This window comes from Medicago sativa, chromosome 1 (genome assembly GCF_051527215.1).
Source record: "Medicago sativa cultivar Bolivia chromosome 1, Bolivia_mono, whole genome shotgun sequence".
Taxonomy (NCBI): Eukaryota; Viridiplantae; Streptophyta; class Magnoliopsida; order Fabales; family Fabaceae; genus Medicago; species Medicago sativa.
Genome location: NC_140749.1, coordinates 86,196,597 through 86,220,651, shown reverse-complemented (window position 1 = coordinate 86,220,651; position 24,055 = coordinate 86,196,597). Strand labels below are relative to the sequence as shown.

The 24,055-nt window shown below is 31.1% G+C and overlaps 3 protein-coding genes and 1 long non-coding RNA gene across 4 annotated transcripts; 2 read left to right on the top strand and 2 right to left on the bottom strand.

Moving 5' to 3' along the window:
* The first annotated feature begins 5,595 nt into the window (after positions 1 to 5,595).
* On the top strand, positions 5,596 to 7,427 carry LOC146958579 (DNA replication licensing factor MCM6-like). Its single transcript, XM_085740103.1, has 5 exons — positions 5,596 to 5,882; positions 5,989 to 6,138; positions 6,241 to 6,366; positions 6,519 to 6,681; positions 6,800 to 7,427. The coding sequence occupies exons 1-5, from the start codon at positions 5,806 to 5,808 to the stop codon at positions 6,869 to 6,871; spliced, it is 588 nt and encodes a 195-aa protein (XP_085596229.1). The 5' UTR covers positions 5,596 to 5,805; the 3' UTR covers positions 6,872 to 7,427.
* Positions 7,428 to 7,945: 518 nt separating this feature from the next.
* Positions 7,946 to 11,373, bottom strand: LOC146958578 (uncharacterized). The gene is made up of 4 exons (XR_015024681.1): positions 10,687 to 11,373; positions 10,210 to 10,285; positions 10,039 to 10,114; positions 7,946 to 8,404 (listed from the first exon to the last, which is right to left on the bottom strand). It is a non-coding gene; the product is annotated as an uncharacterized LOC146958578 (long non-coding RNA).
* Positions 11,374 to 13,805: 2,432 nt separating this feature from the next.
* On the bottom strand, positions 13,806 to 15,041 carry LOC146958577 (EPIDERMAL PATTERNING FACTOR-like protein 5). The gene is made up of 2 exons (XM_085740102.1): positions 14,659 to 15,041; positions 13,806 to 14,581 (listed from the first exon to the last, which is right to left on the bottom strand). The coding sequence occupies exons 1-2, from the start codon at positions 14,771 to 14,773 to the stop codon at positions 14,328 to 14,330; spliced, it is 369 nt and encodes a 122-aa protein (XP_085596228.1). The 5' UTR covers positions 14,774 to 15,041; the 3' UTR covers positions 13,806 to 14,327.
* Positions 15,042 to 18,374: 3,333 nt separating this feature from the next.
* On the top strand, positions 18,375 to 19,475 carry LOC146958576 (uncharacterized). Its single transcript, XM_085752302.1, has 4 exons — positions 18,375 to 18,431; positions 18,490 to 18,603; positions 18,692 to 19,126; positions 19,221 to 19,475. The coding sequence occupies exons 1-4, from the start codon at positions 18,375 to 18,377 to the stop codon at positions 19,473 to 19,475; spliced, it is 861 nt and encodes a 286-aa protein (XP_085608428.1).
* Positions 19,476 to 24,055: the final 4,580 nt, after the last annotated feature.

Below are 24,055 nucleotides of genomic sequence, written 5' to 3'. Positions count from 1 at the left end.
GCAAGTTAACAACCCCATATATATATATATATAATTTTTTCTTGTAAATTTATTAATGTGGCAAAGCGGGCAACCCCATTCCAAACAGAAATCATTTAGATTGATTTGTTGGTATTGACTTGAGATATTAGAATGTACTCCTCAAAATCTCATATTAGATTTTTCAAATGACAAATTTGGTGGTTTAAGTAGACATCTTAAAAAAAAATAGTTTGAAACGGGGTTCGACGAGCTAACTAGATAATTTTATGGCAGGTCGACCTATACGTGTTTCTTTAAAACGTTGTTAATTAATGATTTAACAAAAACATTGTAAAAGGGTAAAAAAAAAAAAAAACTAGGAAAATTTAAGGAAATCAAAATGTATAATGAAAGAGTTTAATATGAAAATTAAACTATCATTCAAACATCCATGTTTCATCATTTAAAAGTCTATAATAAGATAACAAGGCAACCAAATTAAAAAGTTTATGAGTTCATTAGTTGACAAACTATTATAAATATAAGACTAAAATGATGAGATCAAATTGATTAGTTAAATGACTTTCTTATTTCTACTACATGGAGTAGAAAATTAGAAAATGAATTGTGAGCTATAGATTAAAATAAGTGTGAAAAAAGTTTTTGTTTATATTTTAACCCTATGAGCCAACCCACTCCATCTCCACCATATTATTTTAGCGGGATAGTTGGGACGGAGCATCTAGTAATGGTCGGCTCAAAAGCTCAATCAACCCCACATAAAGTCAGACTTAATGGGTCGATCTTACGGATCCAATTTTTTTTCATCTCAAAAATCTATTGATGAAAACCTCCAAGAAGCTCAAAGATAACAAGAAAGATTACTAGAAGCAAAGTTAAGAGACCTCAAATGGAAATGGAAGAAAATGTTGCTACCTTACTGGATTTAATAGCTCAATGAAAATAAGTGATGCTTGTTTCTAATTAAGAGTCTTCTTGAAATTGTAATAAAATTGTTGAAATCGTGACATTTTAGTTCTCTAAAATTCTATAGTGTAATCTGGACATATAGGTTAGTTTTAGTAATCTATGACATGTGTTTTGAACTTAACTTGCACACCTATAAATAAGAGTTCACGCACATTTTTAACTATTTTTTTATGTTAATAGGGTTTGACAAGTATTCCTATATGTGTGGGGTAGAGAATTATTCTCAAAGGTTCTTGGTTAAACCAATTCTGGATCTTATCAAGAGGCTTAACATCTTGTGGCATACACATTTTGAAGTTGTATATGTTTCATGAAAACAATCATCCATCTCTATATTCATCTTCTAGACTAATCCATTTGTTTGAAATTTGAATTCAATCGTAGAAAAATCTTTTCATCTTAAACATTCATCACAGGTTCACATCAATTGTTACAGGGAATATTAATTCCTTAAATTTCATAGAACTACTAAGTTGATAAAACTTATTTCTAGAGTTATAACGTGGTTGAATTTTGCAAATTTTGCTTGAAACTTGAGACCACTTGTCAATATATCCTAAAAGTATCATATTATACGAGATAAGATTTGAAAAACAGTTTATGAGTAGGTGAAACCTAAATTCGAAGATGAAATCAAAATTTATTCAAGATTCAGTTGACCACATATTATCATATCGCTGTTATCAATTTTTGGGATAACACCCCAAATGCGCTTGCATGAGTGTGAAGGGGTTTGTTTAGAGTTAGACATGTTTATTAGGTTGGACCATATTGACCACGAGTTAATTATGGTTTATGTCCTTGTTGAGTACTTATAAGTTACAATATAAAGTTACCAACAATGGTGGAGTTTTAGCTTTTTTAAAGACCAAATTTTGTAATTCTAGTTTTTCAGTTATTTTGAATTTATTATAGCGAGAGCATCTACCTCTTTTACCAAATACCAACGTATCAGATTTTCTTATCATACGCTAACCTATTTAACATGTTGGCCAATTAAGTGCAATGGATTAAATGGGATAGACCGGACCCTTAAACGTTAGGTGTGTCTAACATTAAATGAGATGTTATAACTTGAAAATTTGTTTATAATTTACTAATAACTCTCACCTTACAAAACTATGGGTTTAGTTAGACATAATAACATTTTTAATTCTCATATTTTTTGCTTATTCACGATAATCATAAATTAGCAAAAATAGAGAGATCAAAGATGTTTTTAAGTGGATGGTTAAATGGCTTTGATTTTTTTTTTTTTATGTAGACAAACGTTAATACTAATTAGTTTTTCTCTTAATTTTTTTTTCCCAAACTCCATGATTTAAATCCATATCATTTAACTCTTTCTATTCTTATAATATTTAGCCACCACATGAACAATCCAACCCTAGATGACTTTGAATTTACGGATATAATATAAAAACAGAAAAAATAAAAAATTATGAGGAAATGTACATGTGTACCTTATGAATAATTATAATGTGAGTGAGTGGCACCTTACCTTACTGTTTTAGGAGTGGTAATAAGTAGTGAAAGGGATTTGAAAGAAGAACCAAGTTTGTAGTATGTTGAGGGGGACCTGTGTATGGTGCCAATGCCATCAGTGGTGACTTGTAGCGGATGTTAGTGAATGGGGGCTTTCTTTTGCCAGTTTTTCACTTTTACCATATTTGATACAAACAACACTGACAACAGTATAGCTAGCCAAAGCAATTCTGTAACTCTGTTTCACCCCCTCGTGTGTGTGTGTGCTGCAATTTTCTCTTCTCTCCTTTTTCACTTTGGAATTGGAGCACATCACTCACATGTCATCCACTACAATTATATTATACCCGTTTTAGAATTTTGGTTGATTGGTCCATTATTTTCTTCTTTCTAGGAAAATGAAAACCATACACTACCTATAATTAAGGTTCAATCAATTTCATTTAAAGGAGACACAAACTTTAATTTAGTTCTTAAAATGGAAAGAAAAAAAAAAGAGAGAAATAAAAAAAAAACATGGCAAATTACTCTTGTCTTCCCTTAACTTAATTTCAGATAACGATTTCGTCATTTATCTTTTTTTTTCATGTCATTTTGATCAATTTGAATATGAATTTTCAAGACTCAAATCTATAATTTTATATCGATACGAGTTCTTGTGGTTGAAATATAAGATCCTTAACTCATTTTTCATATAAATCTTAGGGTTAAAACTAATATATGAACAGAGCAAACAGACAAAAATAACGTAACAAAAGATAAATAACAAAATTGTTATCTGAAATTGATTCTTATAACCCACGTTTGATGTGGATGATTAGTCTATGTATATGTCAGATAAAGTTTCAATTTATGTCAACTAATATGGAAGAAGATGTATGGACTTTTCATATATGCACAATTTTGAATCATGGGGCCAAAGTTTCACCATCTAGTGTTTCTTGTTTCTGCATATGTGAGGTGATGTATATGGAACCTCATGAGAAAGAAATCGGCCTTTAAAGAGAAATGGTCTCATTAGTTAATAAAATTACATATATTTTTATATAAATAAACATTTTCCAAATCAAAACTTTAATATAAGATTAATCACTACAATTGCACAAAAAATAAAAAGATAAATTTTCAGTATGTTTAGCGTATATATCTATTAATTTGTAGAGGGTGAGTTCAACTAGTGTGTATTTGATTTCACATCAAAGAGAGTCAAAATAATTTCAAACACCTAAAATTAATTTTGACATGTTTATTTGATAATGATTAAAATAAAATTTACCTCTAGAATTGATGTGAACCAAAAACAACTTAGTTATTTCAGAAATTTAATCTAACTTAGGTTGTAAGGGATGTAAACACATTTCTACGGTCTTATCTATTCTATTTTTGTAGAGTACAACTTAGCTCATTTTCTTATCTTCACACTCTTGGATAAGTATTTTTCGTTTTCAACGTAATATTTAGAAAACACATAAGTCAAAGTACATTAAAAGAAGCAAGAATAAAAGCATAAAGTTGGTATGTAACATCAGTCATTAGTTATACGCTCATTGTTAGACCATTTACAATGGTCACCAACATTAAACACCCTTCAACACCCACTTTTTCAATTCCCAACACTCCACATCATCTTCTCTCTCTTAATTCAACACTCATTCAACTTTAACCTCTCCAATGGTTTTTTTTCATTCAACACTCTACCCCACCACCTTTTATTTCTTATTCTTATTTAATTTTATATTTTTGTTTTTATAATTACATAAAATTACAATTATCGATTATAATTAAATTAAAATAAAGAAAAACTAAAAAAAATTGAATTTTTTTTATTTAAATAATTTATTTTTATTTTTCTTAACTTCAAATGCAATACAATATTCATAGAGGAAGAAGATAGTATGGTATAATAAGAAGAAGATAGTGAAAAACTTGATTTTTTTTCTGTGTCCAAATCAAATGAACCAAGTCTCTATTTATAGAGAAAAAAAAATCATGAATTTTGGTATTTTTTTTCTTTTTTTAAAATTAATTTACAATGAAATAATTGAGTTTCAATTATTAAAATTTTAAGATTCCGGGCAGCGAATCAAAAATCCACACGTGTCCCTATCTATTCATAATTCATTCTCTCTCACCTGCCTCTGCCATGCTCACGCTCCTTGTCCCCTCGTGTATCACAAGCGCAGATTTCAGCAAATAATAAAGCGACGCGTGGCACACGGTACAACTTTCAATTGTGTTGAATCCTTTCATCATCTCTCTCATCCAAGTCACCTTTCAACACACTTTCATCACACCATTGCAGCTTTTATTATTGTTGAAAGTCACATTAAACACACCATTGCATATGGTCTTAACACAACTTCAAGCGTCGTATGCGGTTGGTTGGAATAATGCATGTGAGGCGGTAGTGAGTGATGGAATGACGGAATTGCGTTAGTGTGTGACACAATCGTGGAGGGTTTTAGAATAGTTTTATATAAACAAACAATCACTTTTATAGTATATGTATTTAGTCTATAACATTGATCAAATGCATCATTTACTTTGTAAATCTAAAAAGTGATATTTTGTTATAACAGTGACGAGATAGTGTATATGTATGTTTAGATTTAAGTTGATTTTAACAAAATTTTGGTGTGGCAATGTGTTTTTGACAAAAGTATATTTTAAACCTTCAGCAAAGTTAAGATTTTATTGAAGTTTTGTAAAACTGAGTTTATTACATGCTTACGCTTATAGTTTATGAGGATGGAATTAAGGTTTTGTGTCTTTTTTTAATAAAAAATGTTTGGTATGTTAATTATATTGCTAGGTTATTTTTCTCTTTGTTAGGACTTAAACTCTGGATTTTTCACTTCTTTAATATCATAACTCAAATCAGTTGAGTTATCAAACCTTTCTAAAATGTGTGTCTATTGAGCCGTACAAAGCTCCAACGTTAGGACACTGTAAACACTATTTAGCGTATAAATAAATACAATGAAATTTACTTTTGCTTTTGTTAATTTTTTTTATTAAAAAAAACATGGACAGTACTAAAGAGGTATTTTTATAATACAAATACAAGGTCACTTCTTTAAAAAAAAAATTACAAATACTTTTGCTTTTGTGTCGTTAACCACGGCAAAAGTTATGGTGCATAAGCCATAACTTATGCATCATGCATAAGTACTTGTCAACCATCAGATCATGCTTAATCTAACGGTTCACAACTCACATCTCACACCCACACTTTGATTGCAGAAAATCATTCTTGCTCGCACGCGTTTTCGCAATCAACTGCTCCGACGTTACCTTGCTTGCCCTGACCCTTGCTCCGACGTCGTTTTCCGGCTAGGTTTCAGAGAAGCTTCAACCGATTCAGCGAAAATGGAAGCATTCGGCGGTTATTTGGTTGATGAGAAAGCCGTTAGGGTTGAAAACGCTTTCTTAGATTTTCTCAAAAGGTTCGATATTCTTCTTCTTCATTTCCTTCATCTTCTCGTTCTTCATTTTCGTGATAATTAACTTAATTAGTTTAATAATTGTATCTGTTTTGTTTTGGATCACCAGTTTCAGATCTGGACAAAGGAATGAACTCTATTACGAAGCGGAGATTGAAGTCATGAGAGCTAACGAATCCAACACCATGTTCATTGATTTTGAACATGTGATTAGATTCAGTGATGTTCTTCAGAAAGCTATCTCTGATGAATATTTGAGGTATTTTTTTCCAATTGGATTTTTATTGAAATTACTGAAACCCTAAAATTTGGTATTATTTTGGGATACTGATAATTGTTTTTGTGTTGTTGTTGATGATAGGTTTGAACCTTACTTGCAGAATGCCTGCAAGAGGTTTGTTATGGAGCTTAAGCCGACATTCATTTCTGATGATAACCCTAACAAGGATATCAATGTTGCCTTCTATAACATTCCAATTGTCAAGAGGTGTATGCATTTTCATTCCAATTTTTGTTTCCGTTTCATTGATTTTTGTTTAATGTGTTTTTAATTGAAATTTGAGGCTTTGTAGTTGTGATTTAGTTTTTGGGTGTAAGGGTTTTAAAATTAAGTTTGTATATGTGTTCGATGTCTTGTAGGTTAAGGGAATTGGCTACATCAGAGATTGGTAGGCTTGTATATGTAACAGGAGTGGTAACAAGGACAAGTGAGGTTCGACCTGAGCTTCTCCAAGGAACTTTCAAGTGTCTAGAATGTGGTGGGGTTATAAAGAATGTTGAACAGCAATTCAAGTATACTGAGGTAGTTAATAGAAAATTGTAATTTTTTGTTGCTCGAGTATTAAATTATCAATAACACTGTGTTTTATATCATTGCTTATTTTGATTTTTATATGACTGTTCTGTTTGTGCTAATGCAGCCAACAATTTGTCCAAATGCTACATGTAACAATAGCGCAAAGTCTCCTTCGCCAAGAGAGCAAATTTACTGATTGGCAAAGGGTCAGAATGCAGGAGACGTCTAATGAGATACATGTTGGCTCTCTGCCTAGGTCATTGGATGTTATTTGGTTGCAGATAATGAAGCAAGCTTTTCCAAATACTGAAGGTTTCTGCATGAGTGTGGAATGGAGCAAGCTTTCTGTTAGAGGTTATGCCTAGGCTGGGTTATTCTCAAGGAGAAAAAGAAATCAGAGATGCAAACTGTTCCAATACTAAATGATCAATCATAGATGATGATAAAGTTAAAATGATAGGAAGTTCAACCAATCTGTTGTGATAGATGTCTCCGAGTCCCAACATGGATTAATTTCCATAGTATGACCGAACTAATCATACTTGTTGTGGAACATTTGTTATTGGAAATTATAACATTCACATTCTTTGTTGTTACTTATTCATGATTATAGGTTGTTACAAAACCATTAGACAGTTAGTTTGGTTTCGCATAGAACACTAGCAAAACCATTGAACCATACTTATGGTTTCAGTAATTGTTTTTATTTAAAACCATTTATCAATAATAATTTTCACTATTCTCTTATTTTATTTACCATTTGACAATTATTTAATATGTTATGAGTGTGTACTATTAAGTGGTTACTTAATAATGACTTTAATGTTTATCACATTTTTTTTATTACAAAACCATTAGACAATTATTTTGGTTTCACATTGAAAACTATCAAAATATGTTCTATTAAGTGGTTACATTGAAAACTAATTTTAATAAAATTGAACATTCTTGGGCCAAAAATTAAATAAAATGAACGGTATACTATGATAGATACTATAAAAAGACACAACCAACTGATTATGTCACTTTTCGTAGAAACTCGAGAGGTTTAACACGAAAAACAAACATAAAATAAAGCAAAAGTATGTTTTCTTTTTCTAGAAGATAAATTGTTTAAAACAAATTAATAATTTCATTTAAAACCATTAGGCAGTTATTTTGGTTTCACATAGAACACTATCAAAACCATTTAACCGTACTTATGGTTTCAGTATTCCATGCCCCTAATTTTAGTAAAATTAAATTAAATTGAACATTATTGGGCCAAAAATTAAATAAGATGAATAGTATAATATGATAGATACTATAAAAAGACACACCTAACTATCAAAACCATTAAACCATACTTATGGTTTCAGTATTCCATACCCCTAAGTTTGTTTCACCATAAACTTTATACAAATCCAGAAATTCATAAACTTGATACAAACATTAACAAGAAACTTAACACTTATCTAGAAATCCAGAAATTCAATTAAAAAAAACATTAACGTGCTAGCTTTTGAATCAATTCTTCATCAGCTGAACTTCCTTCATCAGAATCTTGTGCAACATGTTGTTGTTTCTTTATTTGATGCTTCTTTTCTTTACCCTTGGACTTTCTTGTTTTCTGCTCCTTCTTTTTACCACCATCAGATGATGAAGTTGTGTCATTCCTTTCCTCCTCGTCCATTTGTGTTAGCCCAAAACTGAATGATGACAATGACTCTAGCTTTTTAGTTTTTTTCACCTGCATGATCAAAGAAAACCATTAAATACATCTAATGGTTTTGGAGTACAACTCACCAAAACCATTTACATAGCACAATGGTTTTAGCATAGTTTTTAGAGTTTAACAAAGTTCTAACAAAGTGCATTGTGGTGTATGGCTTCTAAATCTCTATGTCCATATTACATCTTATTTTCACTTATATTTCTGGCTCTTGTGTATTTTTTCCTAACAAAAATAACAATAATGAATTTTTTGTTATATTCAAATAATTCATACGCACATACAATAAAACCAAACATATTAGTGTCAGACTTCATAAGGATGGAGCAAGTAATTGAAATGTGGCAAAAGCATTGAAAGAAAACCAGTGCATCGGCCATTTGATCTCAGTTTATATGATCTCAGTTTATATGATCCCAGTGCATCGGCAAAAGCATTGAAAGAAAAACATTTGATCTCAGTTTATATGATATCCAACTGTTGAGTTGGATCATGTGCCATTGGATTTTCAATAAATCTAAGACAGTAAATTCATGTGCTGACCAAAACAAAATAACAAGCACATGATCAGAAACTTGCGGCTAGATCCTTTCAAATATTGTATTGACAGAAGTAAAAAGAGCGATAAATTTAACCGGTCAATGGTTAGAATGCATTTAAAGTGGTATATAGTAAGCGTCATATCATAAACAATAAAATTCTACCAATCTTAGACTTGATAACAAGAGTTTAAACACAAAATTGAAAGCTAAGTATGGCAGAGTTTCAAGCACAGAGCAGCAAAGAAGTTGAGACATGTATCTATCTGCAACAGAACATATAAATATGCTACAATTTTTACCAAAGATTTATCATGCTACCATTTTGGTGTATATAAATGCATTGTGTATCAGATTCCTTAATTTTGTTATGTATTCTCAACTATAACAATTATCATTTGCATATAAAACAGATCTACAAATGTTTTGGAAAAGAACCAAAGTAAAACCATTTACACAGCAAAATTGTTTCAGAGTAAAACTTGCAAAAACCATTTGCACAGCATATTGGTTTTGGCATAAATTTTAAACAAAACATACTATAATAAGCACATTTAAACACTCAGAAATCATTTATTTGACTTGATTTTCCCCAATTCGAAATTAAAATGTCAATTTAGGGTTACACAGATTCAATTACTTTTCAAATTAAACAAAAACCATTTCTAAATAACATAAACACTTTCAAAACTCATTGTAATTACTTGATTTTCCCCAATTCGAAATTTGCCAAGTTCAAATTGATCACCTCAATAAGTCGATTTTGAATAAACAGATTATTTTGCAGCTTATGGCATAAGCGCTTATGAATAAGTCATTTCTATAACACTAATTAAAATTGAAAATGATGAAATTGATACAGAAACCTATGATTATGAATTGGAAATAGCTGAAAGCAGATGGATTAATGTCCCGAAAAGCAACAACCTTGTCATCAACTTTAAATATAGTATTATAGTTATACACTAAAACCAACAAAAACCATAAAAAAATAATAACTATGCATAAGACTGCATAATCAGAGGATTTTGGGTAGTGAATAGTATTTGAATCCTGTTCTGCAGACTACATGCCTTACTGATGTAACATAGTTCAGGTTCAAAAAATCCTTACCTAAATCCATCAAGAACAGAAGGACCAGCAAGAATGTCTCCACTAGTAGATATCATTACAGGATCAACCACAAGAGCTGCCTTCAGCAAAAACAAATCCAGCATATAAGTCACTGCGATTGCATATTTGCAAATGAATAAGCATATTATAAATTTTTGTACAAGTGAATACTTTTGACTGAAAATTTCCTAAGACTCTGACAAAGGACCTTCAGCACACTTAGAGAGGGTAGCATGCCAGTTTTGACCTAAAGAAAAGATATAACATAATCAGTTCATAGAATTGAATACTAATAACCACAGTGAACCAAGATACCAATGGTACATGAATCAAGAACAACAAAAATTCAGCAACCCTCACAACAAGTTCATGCTTTGAGAACTAAGTCCCGTTTGGATAAACAATTGAATTAAACACTTATTGCTTACATGCTTATCATATAAGTTACATATATAATATAAGGTATTTCTATAACAAAAGATATAAGTAGTTTTCATAAATCATGGTAGTTGAACGGAACAAGTTGAAAACAGGTTATCACCACACCATGTCATAATTTGTTTCGATAGAGTCTCACAAGTGCTTAACCAAGCAGATAATTTCAGATAAGTCAATAATCGAAACAAAAGTGATAGCAATTTGACTTACGACATCAACGTTCATATCAGAGAGCACAGAGTTTAACTGATGTTGAACAAAATCATGAGGAACAATGTTGATACCCTGAACTCCAAGAGTGTTCTGAGCAGTGACAGCAGTAATAACAGTAGAACAGTAAACACGGCGAGCAGAACAAGTTTTGAGATCAGCTTGGATACCGGCACCGGAATCAGAACCGGCAACAGTGAGAACATGTGGAATTTTGTTGATACGGATTATCAACTATAACCTGCAATTTGGGATTTGGAAAGTTAGAGAGAAAAGAGGAAACAGAAACAACAAAAATTGAAGATAAACACGCGACTAACAGAGTGGAGAATGGTAGTATTGGAGTTGGACGACGGTGGTTAATGCGGTGGTGAACGACGGTGTTGTTGAGTTGAACGACGGTCACGAAGACGGTTTCCGGTGGTGAAAGTTTGTTACCGGTGGTGGTTGAAGTTGGAAATGGAGAGAAAACGGGTTTCGACGGTGGTGGTGAACGACGGTGGTGGAGATTGAGTTTCGACGGTGGTGGAGATTGAAGTTAACGCGTTTGTGTTTCTGCTTTTTGGCCAGTTTTCTTTTGTTTTCGGGTTTGGGGGGTGTAGGAAGCAATTCTGTTGGGCTACAGGTTAATGGGCTGGACTTATGCATGGTGCATAAGGATTTTCCTTATGCACCATAACCACACCCGTTAACCACATCTTAGACTACTTTATTAAATATTATTTTTTTTTTTAGCAAAGACTACTTTATTAACTATTAAAATGTATGTTATTAACCGTTTGTATTTGTGTGTATATAATGACATATTTTAGTTGTTAGTATTATGTCAAGCTGAAGATCCAACTATTGACATTTTTTTTGGTCCGGTAATCTAGGGGCTAAAAATCCGTCTCTTAAAGTAAATAAGTAGAGTATCTAAGATTCCAACTCTTCCATGCATATATTATACAATGTTTATATAAACTAAACAAACTCAAGCGGACAACTATTGACATTTTTCCTTTCAAAAAAACTATTGACATTTTTATTCCAGTAACAAAAACATTGTGTACATAAAATAAAGGCTAAAATATGGTATTGGTCCCTGCAAAATAGGCCAATTTTGGTTTTAGTCCCTGCAATTTTTTTTTATAGTTTTTGGTCCCTGCAAAAATAGGTCTGTTTTGGTTTTAGTCCCTACAATTTTTTTTATAGTTTTTGGTCCCTGCAAAAATTTTTGTTTTTGGAAATAGCCCATGACCCCAGTTATGGGATGATTTGTCACTTTTATAAATTAAAAAATAATTATTGTATCTGTTTTATTATTATTTTTTAATTAAAAAATAATTATTGCTATATAAATTATAAAAAATAATATTCTTTTTATTAAGTAAGCACATATGCCACATATGCCCAAAAGTGACAAATCATCACATAATTGGGGTCATGGACTATTTCCAAAAACAAAAATTTTGCAGGGACCAAAAACTATAAAAAAAAAAATTGCAGGGACTAAAACCAAAACTGGCCTATTTTTGCAGGGACCAAAAACTATAAAAAAAATTGCAGGGACTAAAACCAAAACTGACCTATTTTTGCAGGGACCAAAAACTATAAAAAAAATTTGCAGGGACTAAAACCAAAACTGACCTATTTTGCAGGGACTAATACCATATTTTAGCCTAAAATAAATTATGTCCAAGGGACTGCAAGACAACGACACTAATTAATTATGCCTGATTATAAATAAATGAAAAAATGAAAGTATTTTCTATTAAAAGAAAAAGAAATGAAAGTAAGAATGGGTAAATAAAAGGAAAGAAAACACGACAACGTATGTTAGTCTAGTCGATAAGAATTTAACTTAAATTTTACAATGATACGAGTTTAAATCAAGGTAAGAATTTTGTTAGTGGATAAGATGTAAGTAAATACATATCTTAACACTCTTGAGCTCTGAGGTTTTTTTTTAGCACTTATGAGATCGCAAGACCCAACTCACCTTAATTTTTATCAAGGAAAAAAATACCAACTCATTATAACTTTATGGTATATTTAAGGGAATTCAAATTTATTCAACACCTTGAAAGAGTTAGAAATAGAGAATGGTATATGTAATAAATCTGATAGGAAATAAGGTATTAAATACTTGAATAAATGGTGAGGTATCAGGAATGTCCAAATATCATTAACCTCCATATATAAATACTACTAGAAGATTTAAAAATAGTCCCATGAGCATAGATAGCTCAGTTGGTAGGATAATGCATTATTATATGCATGGGCCGGAGTTCGAACTCCGGACACCCCACTTATTCACCTTATAAGTTGAATTCTAGGCACTAGACTACCTGACAAAAAAAAATTAAGAATAGGGACACATAAAAAAATATTCAATTTATCAGGTTTGGAACGTCAAGTTGACCCATTTTTACTGAAGAAAGAGAAAACGAGAAATGAGTTCAGTTCAATAATTATAAAGCATGACGATCACAAGGGCAATAAAAAACAAAGTGATATCTGTGTTTTTTTCTTTGTTGGCACATTAAATCACACTAGTGAGCTGCGTCAAACATTGCTATCTGCAGAGGATGAAAACGCCTCTAATTGGAATGACATGTGCACATTTAATGGAAAATAGTGAATGAGATAGTGATCAACAAAGAGACAGATCTATATACTATGCATTTAAAAATACACTATCCAATCCGGTCCAATAGGTAACAGTACAAAAATCCAAACAAAGGAAAATTAAGAAGAGTGATGATATTTTGACATCCATTTGATGACAACTTTGTTGACAACCTTGTTTTTCTCACTTTTTATTGGCCAAAAACAATGGAGAGAGAAAAAGGAAGAAAGAGGATAACAACATCATGTGAATATGAGAGAGAAAGTTGTCCAAAAATTGTCAAAAAGTGGTTGTCAAAATATCATTTCTCAATTAAGAATGTAACTCATCAATACATCTATGTTCAAACAGTGATGAAGTAGCATAAACTTCAAACCATACAAGTACAACAAACACAATAATAAATATAAACCATACCATTAATAGATGCTCCTTCCATCTGAGAGACCTATATATGAAACTTAATTTCAAACACATTATAGAAGAAGAATAACAAGATGGTTCTCTGTTGTGTAGAGAGGGTAACCAAATAATTCATATAATTACAAATTACAAGTTACAACCTTAACATAGTATTTTGTCATTGTTTTACAATAAAAACATTAAAAGGAGGAAAATTCAAACATAAACCTAAAACAAAAAAGGAAATAGAAATGATCTACTACTATGTACAATAGAGAGGGTGTGTGTGTTCTCGATAATCACACCAAACCCAACCCAAGTCCCAAACATCTTACATTCCCAATGAAGAAGCCTTAAAAAGGTTAAACCAAAAATCAATATTAGTACTCACAAGTAGCAAAGCACCACCAAGTCCAACAATTCAAACCTCAGAGCAACATCATTAATACATGCATCATATATATGCAAGCAATAATACAAAAAAGCCCAAAAGGGGAAAAATTTAAGATGGCTGCTCTGCAACATTTTCCCTGTTCGGTTCTGGCAACGTTTGTGTTTTTTCTTTTGTACTAGGATATTTTATTTATTTATTTATATATAAATATAAATAATACTTATCAATTCATCATCAAGGCAAAAAATACTTATTCCCACACTTGCAACGCCATGCTTCTGGATAATACTCAAGACGTATGATTAAACCGGGGTGAACCGGAACGTGAACCGGTTGACATGGGTTACACCAATCACACTTGGATCTACACGACGGAGGTGTTGACCCTGGCCCAGCAACCTTCTTCTGCTCCGCCACCTCTCTCTTCTTCCACGGTGATGTCGGAGACCCGTTTTCCACTTCTTGATGCTTCACTGTTCCACTACTACCTGAAAATGAAAAGAGTTGTTGAAATTGAAAAAAGTATGAAGAAAATGGTTTTAGTTTGAAATGAACTTGAACTTACTAGGTTGTGGTGCGAGAAGAGTTATGGCTGAAGAAGAAGAAAACAAGAGAAAAATGAAGGTGGGTAATAACCAGAAGCAATGGTGGTGGTGTTTAGGGTGGCGCAGTACGCACATATTGATGAGGTGGAATGCGCACGTTAGTGTGTTACTACTACAGAGTACAGAGAAGATGAAGAGGTTAATGAATGAGAGTGAGAAAGAGAGAATGGAAGGTGTGTGGTATTATTAAATGTTACTGCAGGAAATGTTGCAGATTGTTTGCGTGTGTATGTTTTCCTGTGTGTTGTGAAAATGTGAGTGAGTGAGAGAGAAAGTCCAAGTCAAAAGAGAAGAAATGAACCTAAAGAGGGAAGGAGAGAGAGAGATATCTTGTTTGAGTATCTGAGAAAATGGACCCAAAGGTTTAGGGACATGGACCCTACTAAACTTCAGAATTATTTGTCATAGGCTCTGTGTTGTGTCTTGCAACTTGTGTTCTTACTTCTTAGTAAATCCATTCATTCCTCAATTTTATCCTTCAAATTTTGCAGTAATAGTAAACCTCATTTAAATTTTACATTTTCTAGTGTTAACTTTAAATTTATCTCTCTTAAAATTCAAGTGTGAGTGATAGTCTCATACTACTATTCATTATGAATTAATTAATTGGGTCTGTTTAACATGGACAATCTTGCATATGTTAAAACAACTAAAAATAGTACTCCCTCTGTCCCGGATTGATTGGGTCATTTACTCATTTCACACATATTAATAAAATTGTATAAATGAAAGAGAGAGAGAGAGAGAGAGAGAAAAAAAAGGTTTTAAGTGCTCTTGTTATGTATTGATGCATTCTCTACTATCATAAATACAAAGGGAGATATATTGAATTTGGAGTGATGAAAGTAATATTAATTAAAGTTATAATTAGAAGAAAAAAAGTAGTTAATATTGTACTCCCTCTGGTCACATTTATAAGCAAAAAAAACACTTTTTAGATTCATTCAATACTTAATATATTTGGTCAATAATATATACCAAATACATTATGTATTCAATGAACCTAAAAAGTGCTTTTTTAGATTCATTGAATACATAATGTATTGAAAAGTGAAATGGCTCAGTTATTTTAGGACAATATTTTTTTACAAATGGCTCAATTATTATGAGACGGAGGGAGTTACATTTTATTGAAAAACAATAACTATTTATTAAAAATCTACATATTTAATATAAAATGAACAAGTTCTAAGACAAGGTTATTATTTTAAACTTCTTAACATGTGCAAATTTGAATATGATAAAAAAAAAACCCTAATTGATTAATTAAACGAAAGCTATATAATATGGGTAATTCATATGCAAAATATTTTAAAGCTTTTAATGATTAAGGGATGTTCATAACATGAATTGAGTCGATTGGTTATGGTCAAACTCGTAATCTTAACTACTCATATTTTATCCATTTGAGTTAAGTTGAAAGCTCAAATCTATTATTATACCAAAGGATAATGATGTTTATCCCGAAAAAGCTTTCCCGACCGTTATCCCGACCTTTATCCTTTTGTTGTGTGTATGCCATGCCTCTCATGTTTTCCGGCAATAACTAAATTCTATTGGCTAAGCACTTTTTGGGATGGCCTCGGGATGTTTTTTTTGGGAGGAATAGCACTGCTGTATACCAAATACGGACAAATTTAATTTGTGATAAGCGAGTTGGGTCAGGTTATCGGGTTTGTGAAAATATTTTTTTAAATCCTCAAGAAATTGTAATTTAATGATATTATTCAAGTAATGGTTTGGATTTTCCTTGATGTCAATTTCGGTGGATTAAGTTTCCTTCTTAAAATGATATTATTTTTCGCTAAAAATTCAATATCTAGACTAAATTATACAATTTAAAATTTTAAGACTTCAATTAAATTCAAAAACTTTTAAATCAACATATAATAGTATTAAACGAAAATTAAAAAAGTCACATTTTATTAAAAGATTAGGTTTTCAGATCGATATGTGAATTTGGAATTTTCAACTTGTTACCCGAACAAAACCACTCAGGTTTGAACAGGCCGGAAAAAGTTAGACCTGACCTTAAACGAATTCAGATAAAATACAAAGTCGGTTGGTTGGGGTAACTGAGTTGATCGGATCATCTGAACCCGTGAACACCCCCAGTGAATGATATGTATGTCATTGTCACGTAGGGTTATCATCTTAACTCAGTGACGGAGCCAGGATTATTATAAAGTCTGGGGAAAAAAATTGCAACACAATTAAAGAAGTTTACATAAGAAATTGCAAGCAAATAATAAAAAATTTAAAGAAATTGCCCAATTTATAGGGGTTTTTATATAAGAAATTCAGAGGAATTTACATAAGAAATTGCAAAAATTATGGGCCGGAGCCCGGGCGCGTGCCCAAGGTCACCGGGCTGTGAAACCGCCTATGTCTTAACTTCCATTTCCTATAGCCAATCATATTCGAAACATACCATGCACTAAATATAAACTTATCAATTGAGATTTTGAATTTGGACCTTATTTGTCATTCTGAGACTTTAACTCGTGCAATTAGATCCAACCTTCATTAGTACAATTATACAAATCTATATATTAAAAAAAAAATTATAATTTAGGGGACTATTTTTAATTAAAAAAAATCCAAACTAACGTACCGAAATTAAGACCAATGAAAATTGAATTTGAGACTTTAAATGGAGCATACTTCAAAATTCGAAGCTAATAGCGCGGACCAACTCAAGTGAATTACGTAGATTTCTTTCATTACAATTTGAATGAAGAAAAAAAAAACTATAATCTTACTTACTAAAGCTTGTCTGGTCAAGCTAACTCTAACCCTAAATTTAACCTAGCAATTTCCCTCTCATTCTAACGCATTTAATTCCATGTTTGACCTCATCACCGTTTTAACACGCAATAAATTCATTTCATTTCAAATTGTTTGGCAATTTCTCAGGTTTGACCGTGTTGTTGTTTGGCAATCCATTTCATTTCATTTCGTTCATTAAATAATTTAAGGCAATTCATTTCAAATTTGAGAGCATTTCCTAATCGGCCGATTTGAATTTATTCTATTGCATTTAATTCACGGCAATTCATTTCAAATTTTAGAGCATTTCCTAATCAGACGATCTGAATTTATTCCTAGCTTTTTCCCTCCCATTCCAACGCAATTAATTCACGTCTTTGACTTCCTCATCCCTTTAACACGCAATAAATTCATTTCATTTCAAATTGTTTGTCATTAAATAAAAATCTGTTTCAAGTCAAATTGAGATGGCATCATATTTTAGGTACTCCATACATTTTGCACGTTACATATCTGTATGATATAATTGTAGAATATTTTTCAATCAATTATATATTAACTGAGATTAATAACACACAGTTGCAAATTTCATTCAAAGAAAAAACACACGGTTGCAAATTAAAATAATATGTTTCAAGTCAAATTGGGATGACATCATATTTAAGGTTCTCCATATATTTTTCACGTTGAATATCTTTCTGGTATGATTGTAGAATATTTTTCAATCATTACAGAATATTTTTCAATCATTATATATTAACTGGCATTAATAACACACGGTTGCAAATTTCCTTAAAAAAAAAACCACACTGTTGCAAATTAAAATCAATCTATATTATCATTACCGTAATTGTTTAATTGATTCAGCCTCATTTCTTCTTCCATTATTCTATCATTGATTCAGGAAATGGAGGGTCGTGGTATTGAAACTTTGCTGTCCTATCACTGCTTGACAGATGATACGGTCATTTTTTCTCACAATTACGACATCTGTTTTCAATATTGTTTCCTATTTTTTAAAGCTTTATGATGTTGCAAGTCATTTGCTCAAAAATCCTGCTTCATCCTTTGAAAGTGTTGTCAACAAGTATTGTGTGACGTTTAGGACATACATAGTCGAGTATGATGTTGAAGAGGTGAAGATGATTTTGTCTGACATGTTTCATTTTTTTTGTTTAATGTTGTTATTTGTAATGGTCATAATCGTTTTTGTTGTTGAATCAGGGAGTTGTTATGCTGCCTAACATGTTCATGAACGACTTTGGGGACCTAGTTCAACAATTTGCGACTTTGATTGATGCAAAGAGCAATCAGTTCGTGGTGTTGGTGGAAAGAATTGATGGGTCTGTGTTTTTCTCTAAGGGATGGAAATCCTTGCGTGATTTTTATGGTATCAGCTTGGGTGTTTGGGTTTCTCTCATATTTGTGGATCAAATGAAATTCGTGATTAAGTTGAAGAATATGTTTGGCAAAGTGATTAAGCCTCTAGTATTTGATCCTCCTATGCATTTTATGATTGAAAAAACAAATGTCGAGACAACTTTTGATCCTAATCTCCTCCCTTTCACTCCTTTGATTTCTTATCATCACGATGTCAACAACTTTCAGATAGAGTTTGTGAAGAAGTTAACAGAATTTGATGTAGCCAAGGGTTTTTTGGTATGGAAAATGTTTGTTGTGAGCATATTTATATTTACCAGTGCTTGTCTTTTTTTGTTAGGTTGTTGACATGTTAATTTATTTTACGTGTTAGGTGCTGATTTATGAAGGAAAAGCTACGGAGATGATGGATATCAGAACTACTTCTATCAAGTTGGTGGATGATTACGGAGATGATTGGGATTGCGTGTTGATTTTTGGATCTATCCCATACCAACACGCCATGATTGGTGGGCAGTGGAAGCGTTTTGTGGATGCTCGCAGGCTTCGTGAAAGGGTTCAGATCAGACTTGGTGTGCCAATGGCTGGAGAGAATGATACAATCTATTTAACTGTCATTGCTGGTTAGGATTGAAGGTTGCGGATGGTTTATTGTTGATGGAATTTGCCAATTTATTTTAATGTTTTCCCTTTCTGTTTTTTTCCTTTGCGTTTTCTTTCTGTTTTGTACTCTAAATAATTAGTTTTTATTCAGTTTTTTAAGCTGCAATTTGACCACATTTTTTTTTTAATCGAACTTTAATTATTGTGATACAATTTGTGCTTATTTACCATTTTCATTTTCTATATGGCTATAAATTGGGTTTACTCTAAATTATCAAATGCAAGCAAATCATTTAATAAATTATGTTTTCAGATACGTTACAAATTTGGTACGATTCATACGTCGTTGAAGAACATATTAAGACACTTTTTTTTTTTGAAGAAGCTAAATAGCCCACCCAAATTGGCACCGGAGAGAATCGAACCCGAGACCTTGCGGAGGAGCACACTCTCAAGACCCAAGCCAATACCAACAGACCAACCCAAGTGGGTTATATTAAGGCACATTTTATCGCTATATTTTATATGTAATAAGGATTTGTCTAACACGTGCAACATTGCACGTGTTAAAACAACTAAAAGTAAATTAAAAAAATGAAAAATATATTTTTAATTAAAAAATTATATATTTAATATAATATGTACGTTTCAATACAAACTTATTATATTGTTTAAAAAAAATACAAATTTATTATTTTAAACTTTTATTTTTTGTGGTGGTCGGGGTTTGAACCCCGGACCTTGCATATTTTATGCATTAACTGAGCTAAGCTCACGGAGACATTATTTTAAACTTCTTAATATGTGTAAATTTGCACATGATGGAAACAATCATCTAATAATCACATTTATGTTTTTCGATAGACACATACATGACACATGTCAAATACTATAACGTATTGATCATTATAACAGTCGATAGGATCCGTGTTTCGCACGGGTCGAAAGTCTAGTTCCGTCTAAATAAATGATGTAGGGTACGGTTTCAATGAAACGTACATAACACAAGTCTCTAATTTGTCGAATGTTTCACTCATTTATTAAAAAAAAAAAAAATTGGTTTCACTCATCTAAGTAAATTATGGGGTATATATCATGCGTCTTTTTCTTTCTAGTTATAGAAACTAATTAAAAATTATTCACCCTTTTATCTATACTATATATAAAGGAAACTACCCCTTTCAGCACACTTTTGGGTTGGAATTTTCTTTCCAAAAATACCCTTAATTTAAATACAAGTAACACATGTAACAAATAGATAAAAATAAATTTAAATATTAAAACAAATGTAACAAACATGATATGAATATATGTATATCTGTTCTTTTTTTCTTTATCATTTAAAAAATATAACAAACTAGATGAGTATATTTATACTTACTTTTTCATTATCCCAATTATACCCTTAAATAGTTTTTTCTATAATAAAGATTGTTGTTCGTGTCATTAAAAAAAGCAACAAAGATTTATATTTTTACTTTTAATCTAAACTAAAATTTCATTAAAAAAAATACTGTTCATAATTTTCAAATGTTAGCGCAATAAAAAGAGCGGTAAGACGGGCACGAAGTGCCCGTCTTTTCGCTAGTTATTCATAATTTCTATGAACATGGCAGAGATTCAGGTGTGGATTATTTCAATTTCTTTTCGGAACAACCAAATAATAAAAGGAAACGACATTGATTTTTTTAAGGAAGCATTGCCTCATGATACTAGTTAAACGGTTAAAAATAAAAATAGAAGACTATATGAACATTAAATAATAATTTTCAAGTTTCAAAATATAAAATATACTACCTTTGTCCCTAATTATAGGGCCATTTTAAAAAATATAACGAGAATTAAGAAAATTCATAATTGTATTTGTTTGTAATTACTAATGTTTTTACAAATTTACCTTTTAAGAAAAAGAGTTTGTTTATGTTTTCAACATAGTAATATTTAATGTTGACTCTAACACACATACCGATGCATATTTTTTATCTTTAATATCTTTAATTATCTATTTGAAAAAATTATGAAAATTTAATATTTTGATAATATTAATCTAGACGAATCCGCCAACATCTTATATGATATTATTAATCTTTGTATATTAGTAGAAAAATATGGCCAAAGTATGTGAGGTCAAAAGTGCATATTGTCAAATAGGTCATCTAATATGGGATGGAGGGAGTAAAAAATATACTACTTCCGTCCCTAAATATAAGACCCTTTTGAGAATTTTTTTTGTCTCTTTTTTATAAAAACTCATTTGATATTTCCAAGTACATTAATTAATTCTTTACCAACATACCCCTATTTAATTTATATTTTTTTTAGGGATGGCAAAGCGGACCGACCCGCCCCATTTAGGCCCGCCCCGTCTAAGCCCGCTAAAAACGAGACGAGACGAGTCAAATTTTGTGACCGAGTCCAAAATCTCACCCCGCCCCGTTTAGTGGCGGGCTTGCGAGTTGGTGGACCAGCCCGCCAAACAAAAACTTTTTTTTTAAATTTTTTTACAACTTAATTGTTACAAAAAAAAAACTATGTTGCTTTTATCGTAAAAAATATAAAAGAATAGGTAGCAAGTAAATTTGTGAAAAACAAGATAATTATCATTGTTTTCTTCAAAAAAAAAAAAGATAATTATCATTGTCGAATTCAACATCATAACTAATAGCTTTCTTTCTTCAAAAAAAAAAACTAATAGCAAAATAAGGCAAATGCGCAACATAAAACAAAGGGGAACTAGTCACTTTAGTCTTTGAATGGGAAATGAGTAGTTACTTTAGTCCCTGAATGCAGAGAAATTGCAAAACAGTCTCTGAATGTAGACTATGTTGGTCAATTTCAAGGACTAAAGTGACTAATGGATTCTACATTCAGGGACAAAATTGATTAACGGAGTCTGCATTCAGGGACTAAATTGACTAACATAGTCTACATTTAGAGACTATTTTGCAATTTATCTGCATTCAGGGACTAAAGTGACGACTCATTTCCTATTCAGGGACTAAAGTGACTAATCTCCCTAAAACAAATCATAAAATAAATCCAACAACTAAATTATAAAATAAGTCTCAAAATAAATAAACTCAACAACCAAGATAAACCCAAAAGCATAAAATAAGTCTCAAAATATATCTAACAATCAAAATAAATCCAAAAACATCCTTTCAAAAAAAAATCCAAAAACATAAAATAAGACTCAAAATAACAAATTGAAACACGAGTTAAGCGGGCCGCCCCGCTGTAACGCCCTCCTTTTATTTAATTATTTTTATTAAGTTAGAATTTATTTATGTGATTTATTTTAAATATGCGAGATGCTAGTATTTTATTAAGTGACATTATTCTATTATTTATTAGAATATGATAATTATTAGTGTAAGTAGAATTGGAGGTTAGAATAGAAAGAAGAATAAGTTATTGGGCCTAAATAGATTTAGGAAGAGTGAGTAGTTTTATAAATAAGGAAGCTTAGGTTAAAAAGAGTTTTTACGTTAAACCGCTTTTTGGAGAAAGAGGAGAAAGAGGAGAACTCAGAGAGAGAGAACCCTAGGAACGAAGAACGCTGCTTTTGATTTCAGAAAAACTATCTAAGGTAAGGGTGACTATCTTTCACTAATATTAAGTCTGTAGATCATTAGATTGCATCTAACATGTTTTAGGATGAGTTTATGAGATTATGAGGAATTAGGGTTTGAGTGAGAATTGATGATTAGATAATTGAAAACTGTTGAATTGATGTATGGGGGGAGTCTCTATTTACCATAAGGGTTGTATAAACATGTGAGTAGTGAAAGGTTGTTTATTTTCGTTTGTTTTCTTATTTCTTGTGATGATTCTTTGTTAATTTCTTGTTCTTCTATATTAATTAATTTTGAATAAGAATAATAATTTATGTAGCGTAAGTGACTTTGATGAAAACCTAACCCTATTAAACTGTGATTTTATGAAATTCATTTGTTATGTCGAAATTCCCTTATTCAGATGATGAGCTATGAATTAATCATGCATACGGTCTTTGTTTGAATTGTTTTGAGATGCCGAGGGAGTTACTGTTCCTATTAACCTATATGCATATGTTCTTCGACTTACTGCCTTGCTTTTCTTAATTATCGTTTGAATAAATTCTTTGATTTATTATATTATTTATAGTTAAGACTAAAATGATTAATGGTTATTATGATTTTGGAAAGATACTAATTCACATATATATTTCACGAGATACATACTCTGAGCACCTAATTATCTAGTGTTTTTTTTAGTTGTGGCTCCTTGACCATGACCACCAATTAATCATGACTCATGCCATTCTGTATTGACGTCTATGTATTATGTAGGTACATACATGTGCATTAAAGAATTACTGCTATTTTGGTTCAAATAATATATTTTACTTTTAAATTGATTTTATTGAAATGATTGTTATAATAAAAATTATCCCTACCTTTTTTTTTAAATGTGTTTGAAATAAAAAGTTTTAGATTATGAATTGAATTAATAAATTATTAATTGATGATCAAAGATTATTTATCTATAAATGTCTTATTTGAAGATGTGTGATTTAAAGATGTATTATATAAGGATGTGTTAATTGAAGTTGTGTGATTTGAA

Bases quoted from the DNA above. Each gene is read 5' to 3' on its own strand.
- LOC146958577 (XM_085740102.1), bottom strand. From the start codon at position 14,773: ATGTGCGTACTGCGCCACCCTAAACACCACCACCATTGCTTCTGGTTA. The intron at 14,582-14,658 runs GTAAGTTCAAGT...TTTCATTTTCAG, and splicing joins TCTTCTCGCACCACAACCTA to GTAGTAGTGGAACAGTGAAG.
- LOC146958579 (XM_085740103.1), top strand. From the start codon at position 5,806: ATGGAAGCATTCGGCGGTTATTTGGTTGATGAGAAAGCCGTTAGGGTT. The intron at 5,883-5,988 runs GTTCGATATTCT...TTGGATCACCAG, and splicing joins TTCTTAGATTTTCTCAAAAG to TTTCAGATCTGGACAAAGGA. The intron at 6,682-6,799 runs GTAGTTAATAGA...GTGCTAATGCAG, and splicing joins AGCAATTCAAGTATACTGAG to CCAACAATTTGTCCAAATGC.
- LOC146958576 (XM_085752302.1), top strand. From the start codon at position 18,375: ATGGAGGGTCGTGGTATTGAAACTTTGCTGTCCTATCACTGCTTGACA. The intron at 18,432-18,489 runs GTCATTTTTTCT...TATTTTTTAAAG, and splicing joins ACTGCTTGACAGATGATACG to CTTTATGATGTTGCAAGTCA. The intron at 19,127-19,220 runs GTATGGAAAATG...TTTACGTGTTAG, and splicing joins ATGTAGCCAAGGGTTTTTTG to GTGCTGATTTATGAAGGAAA.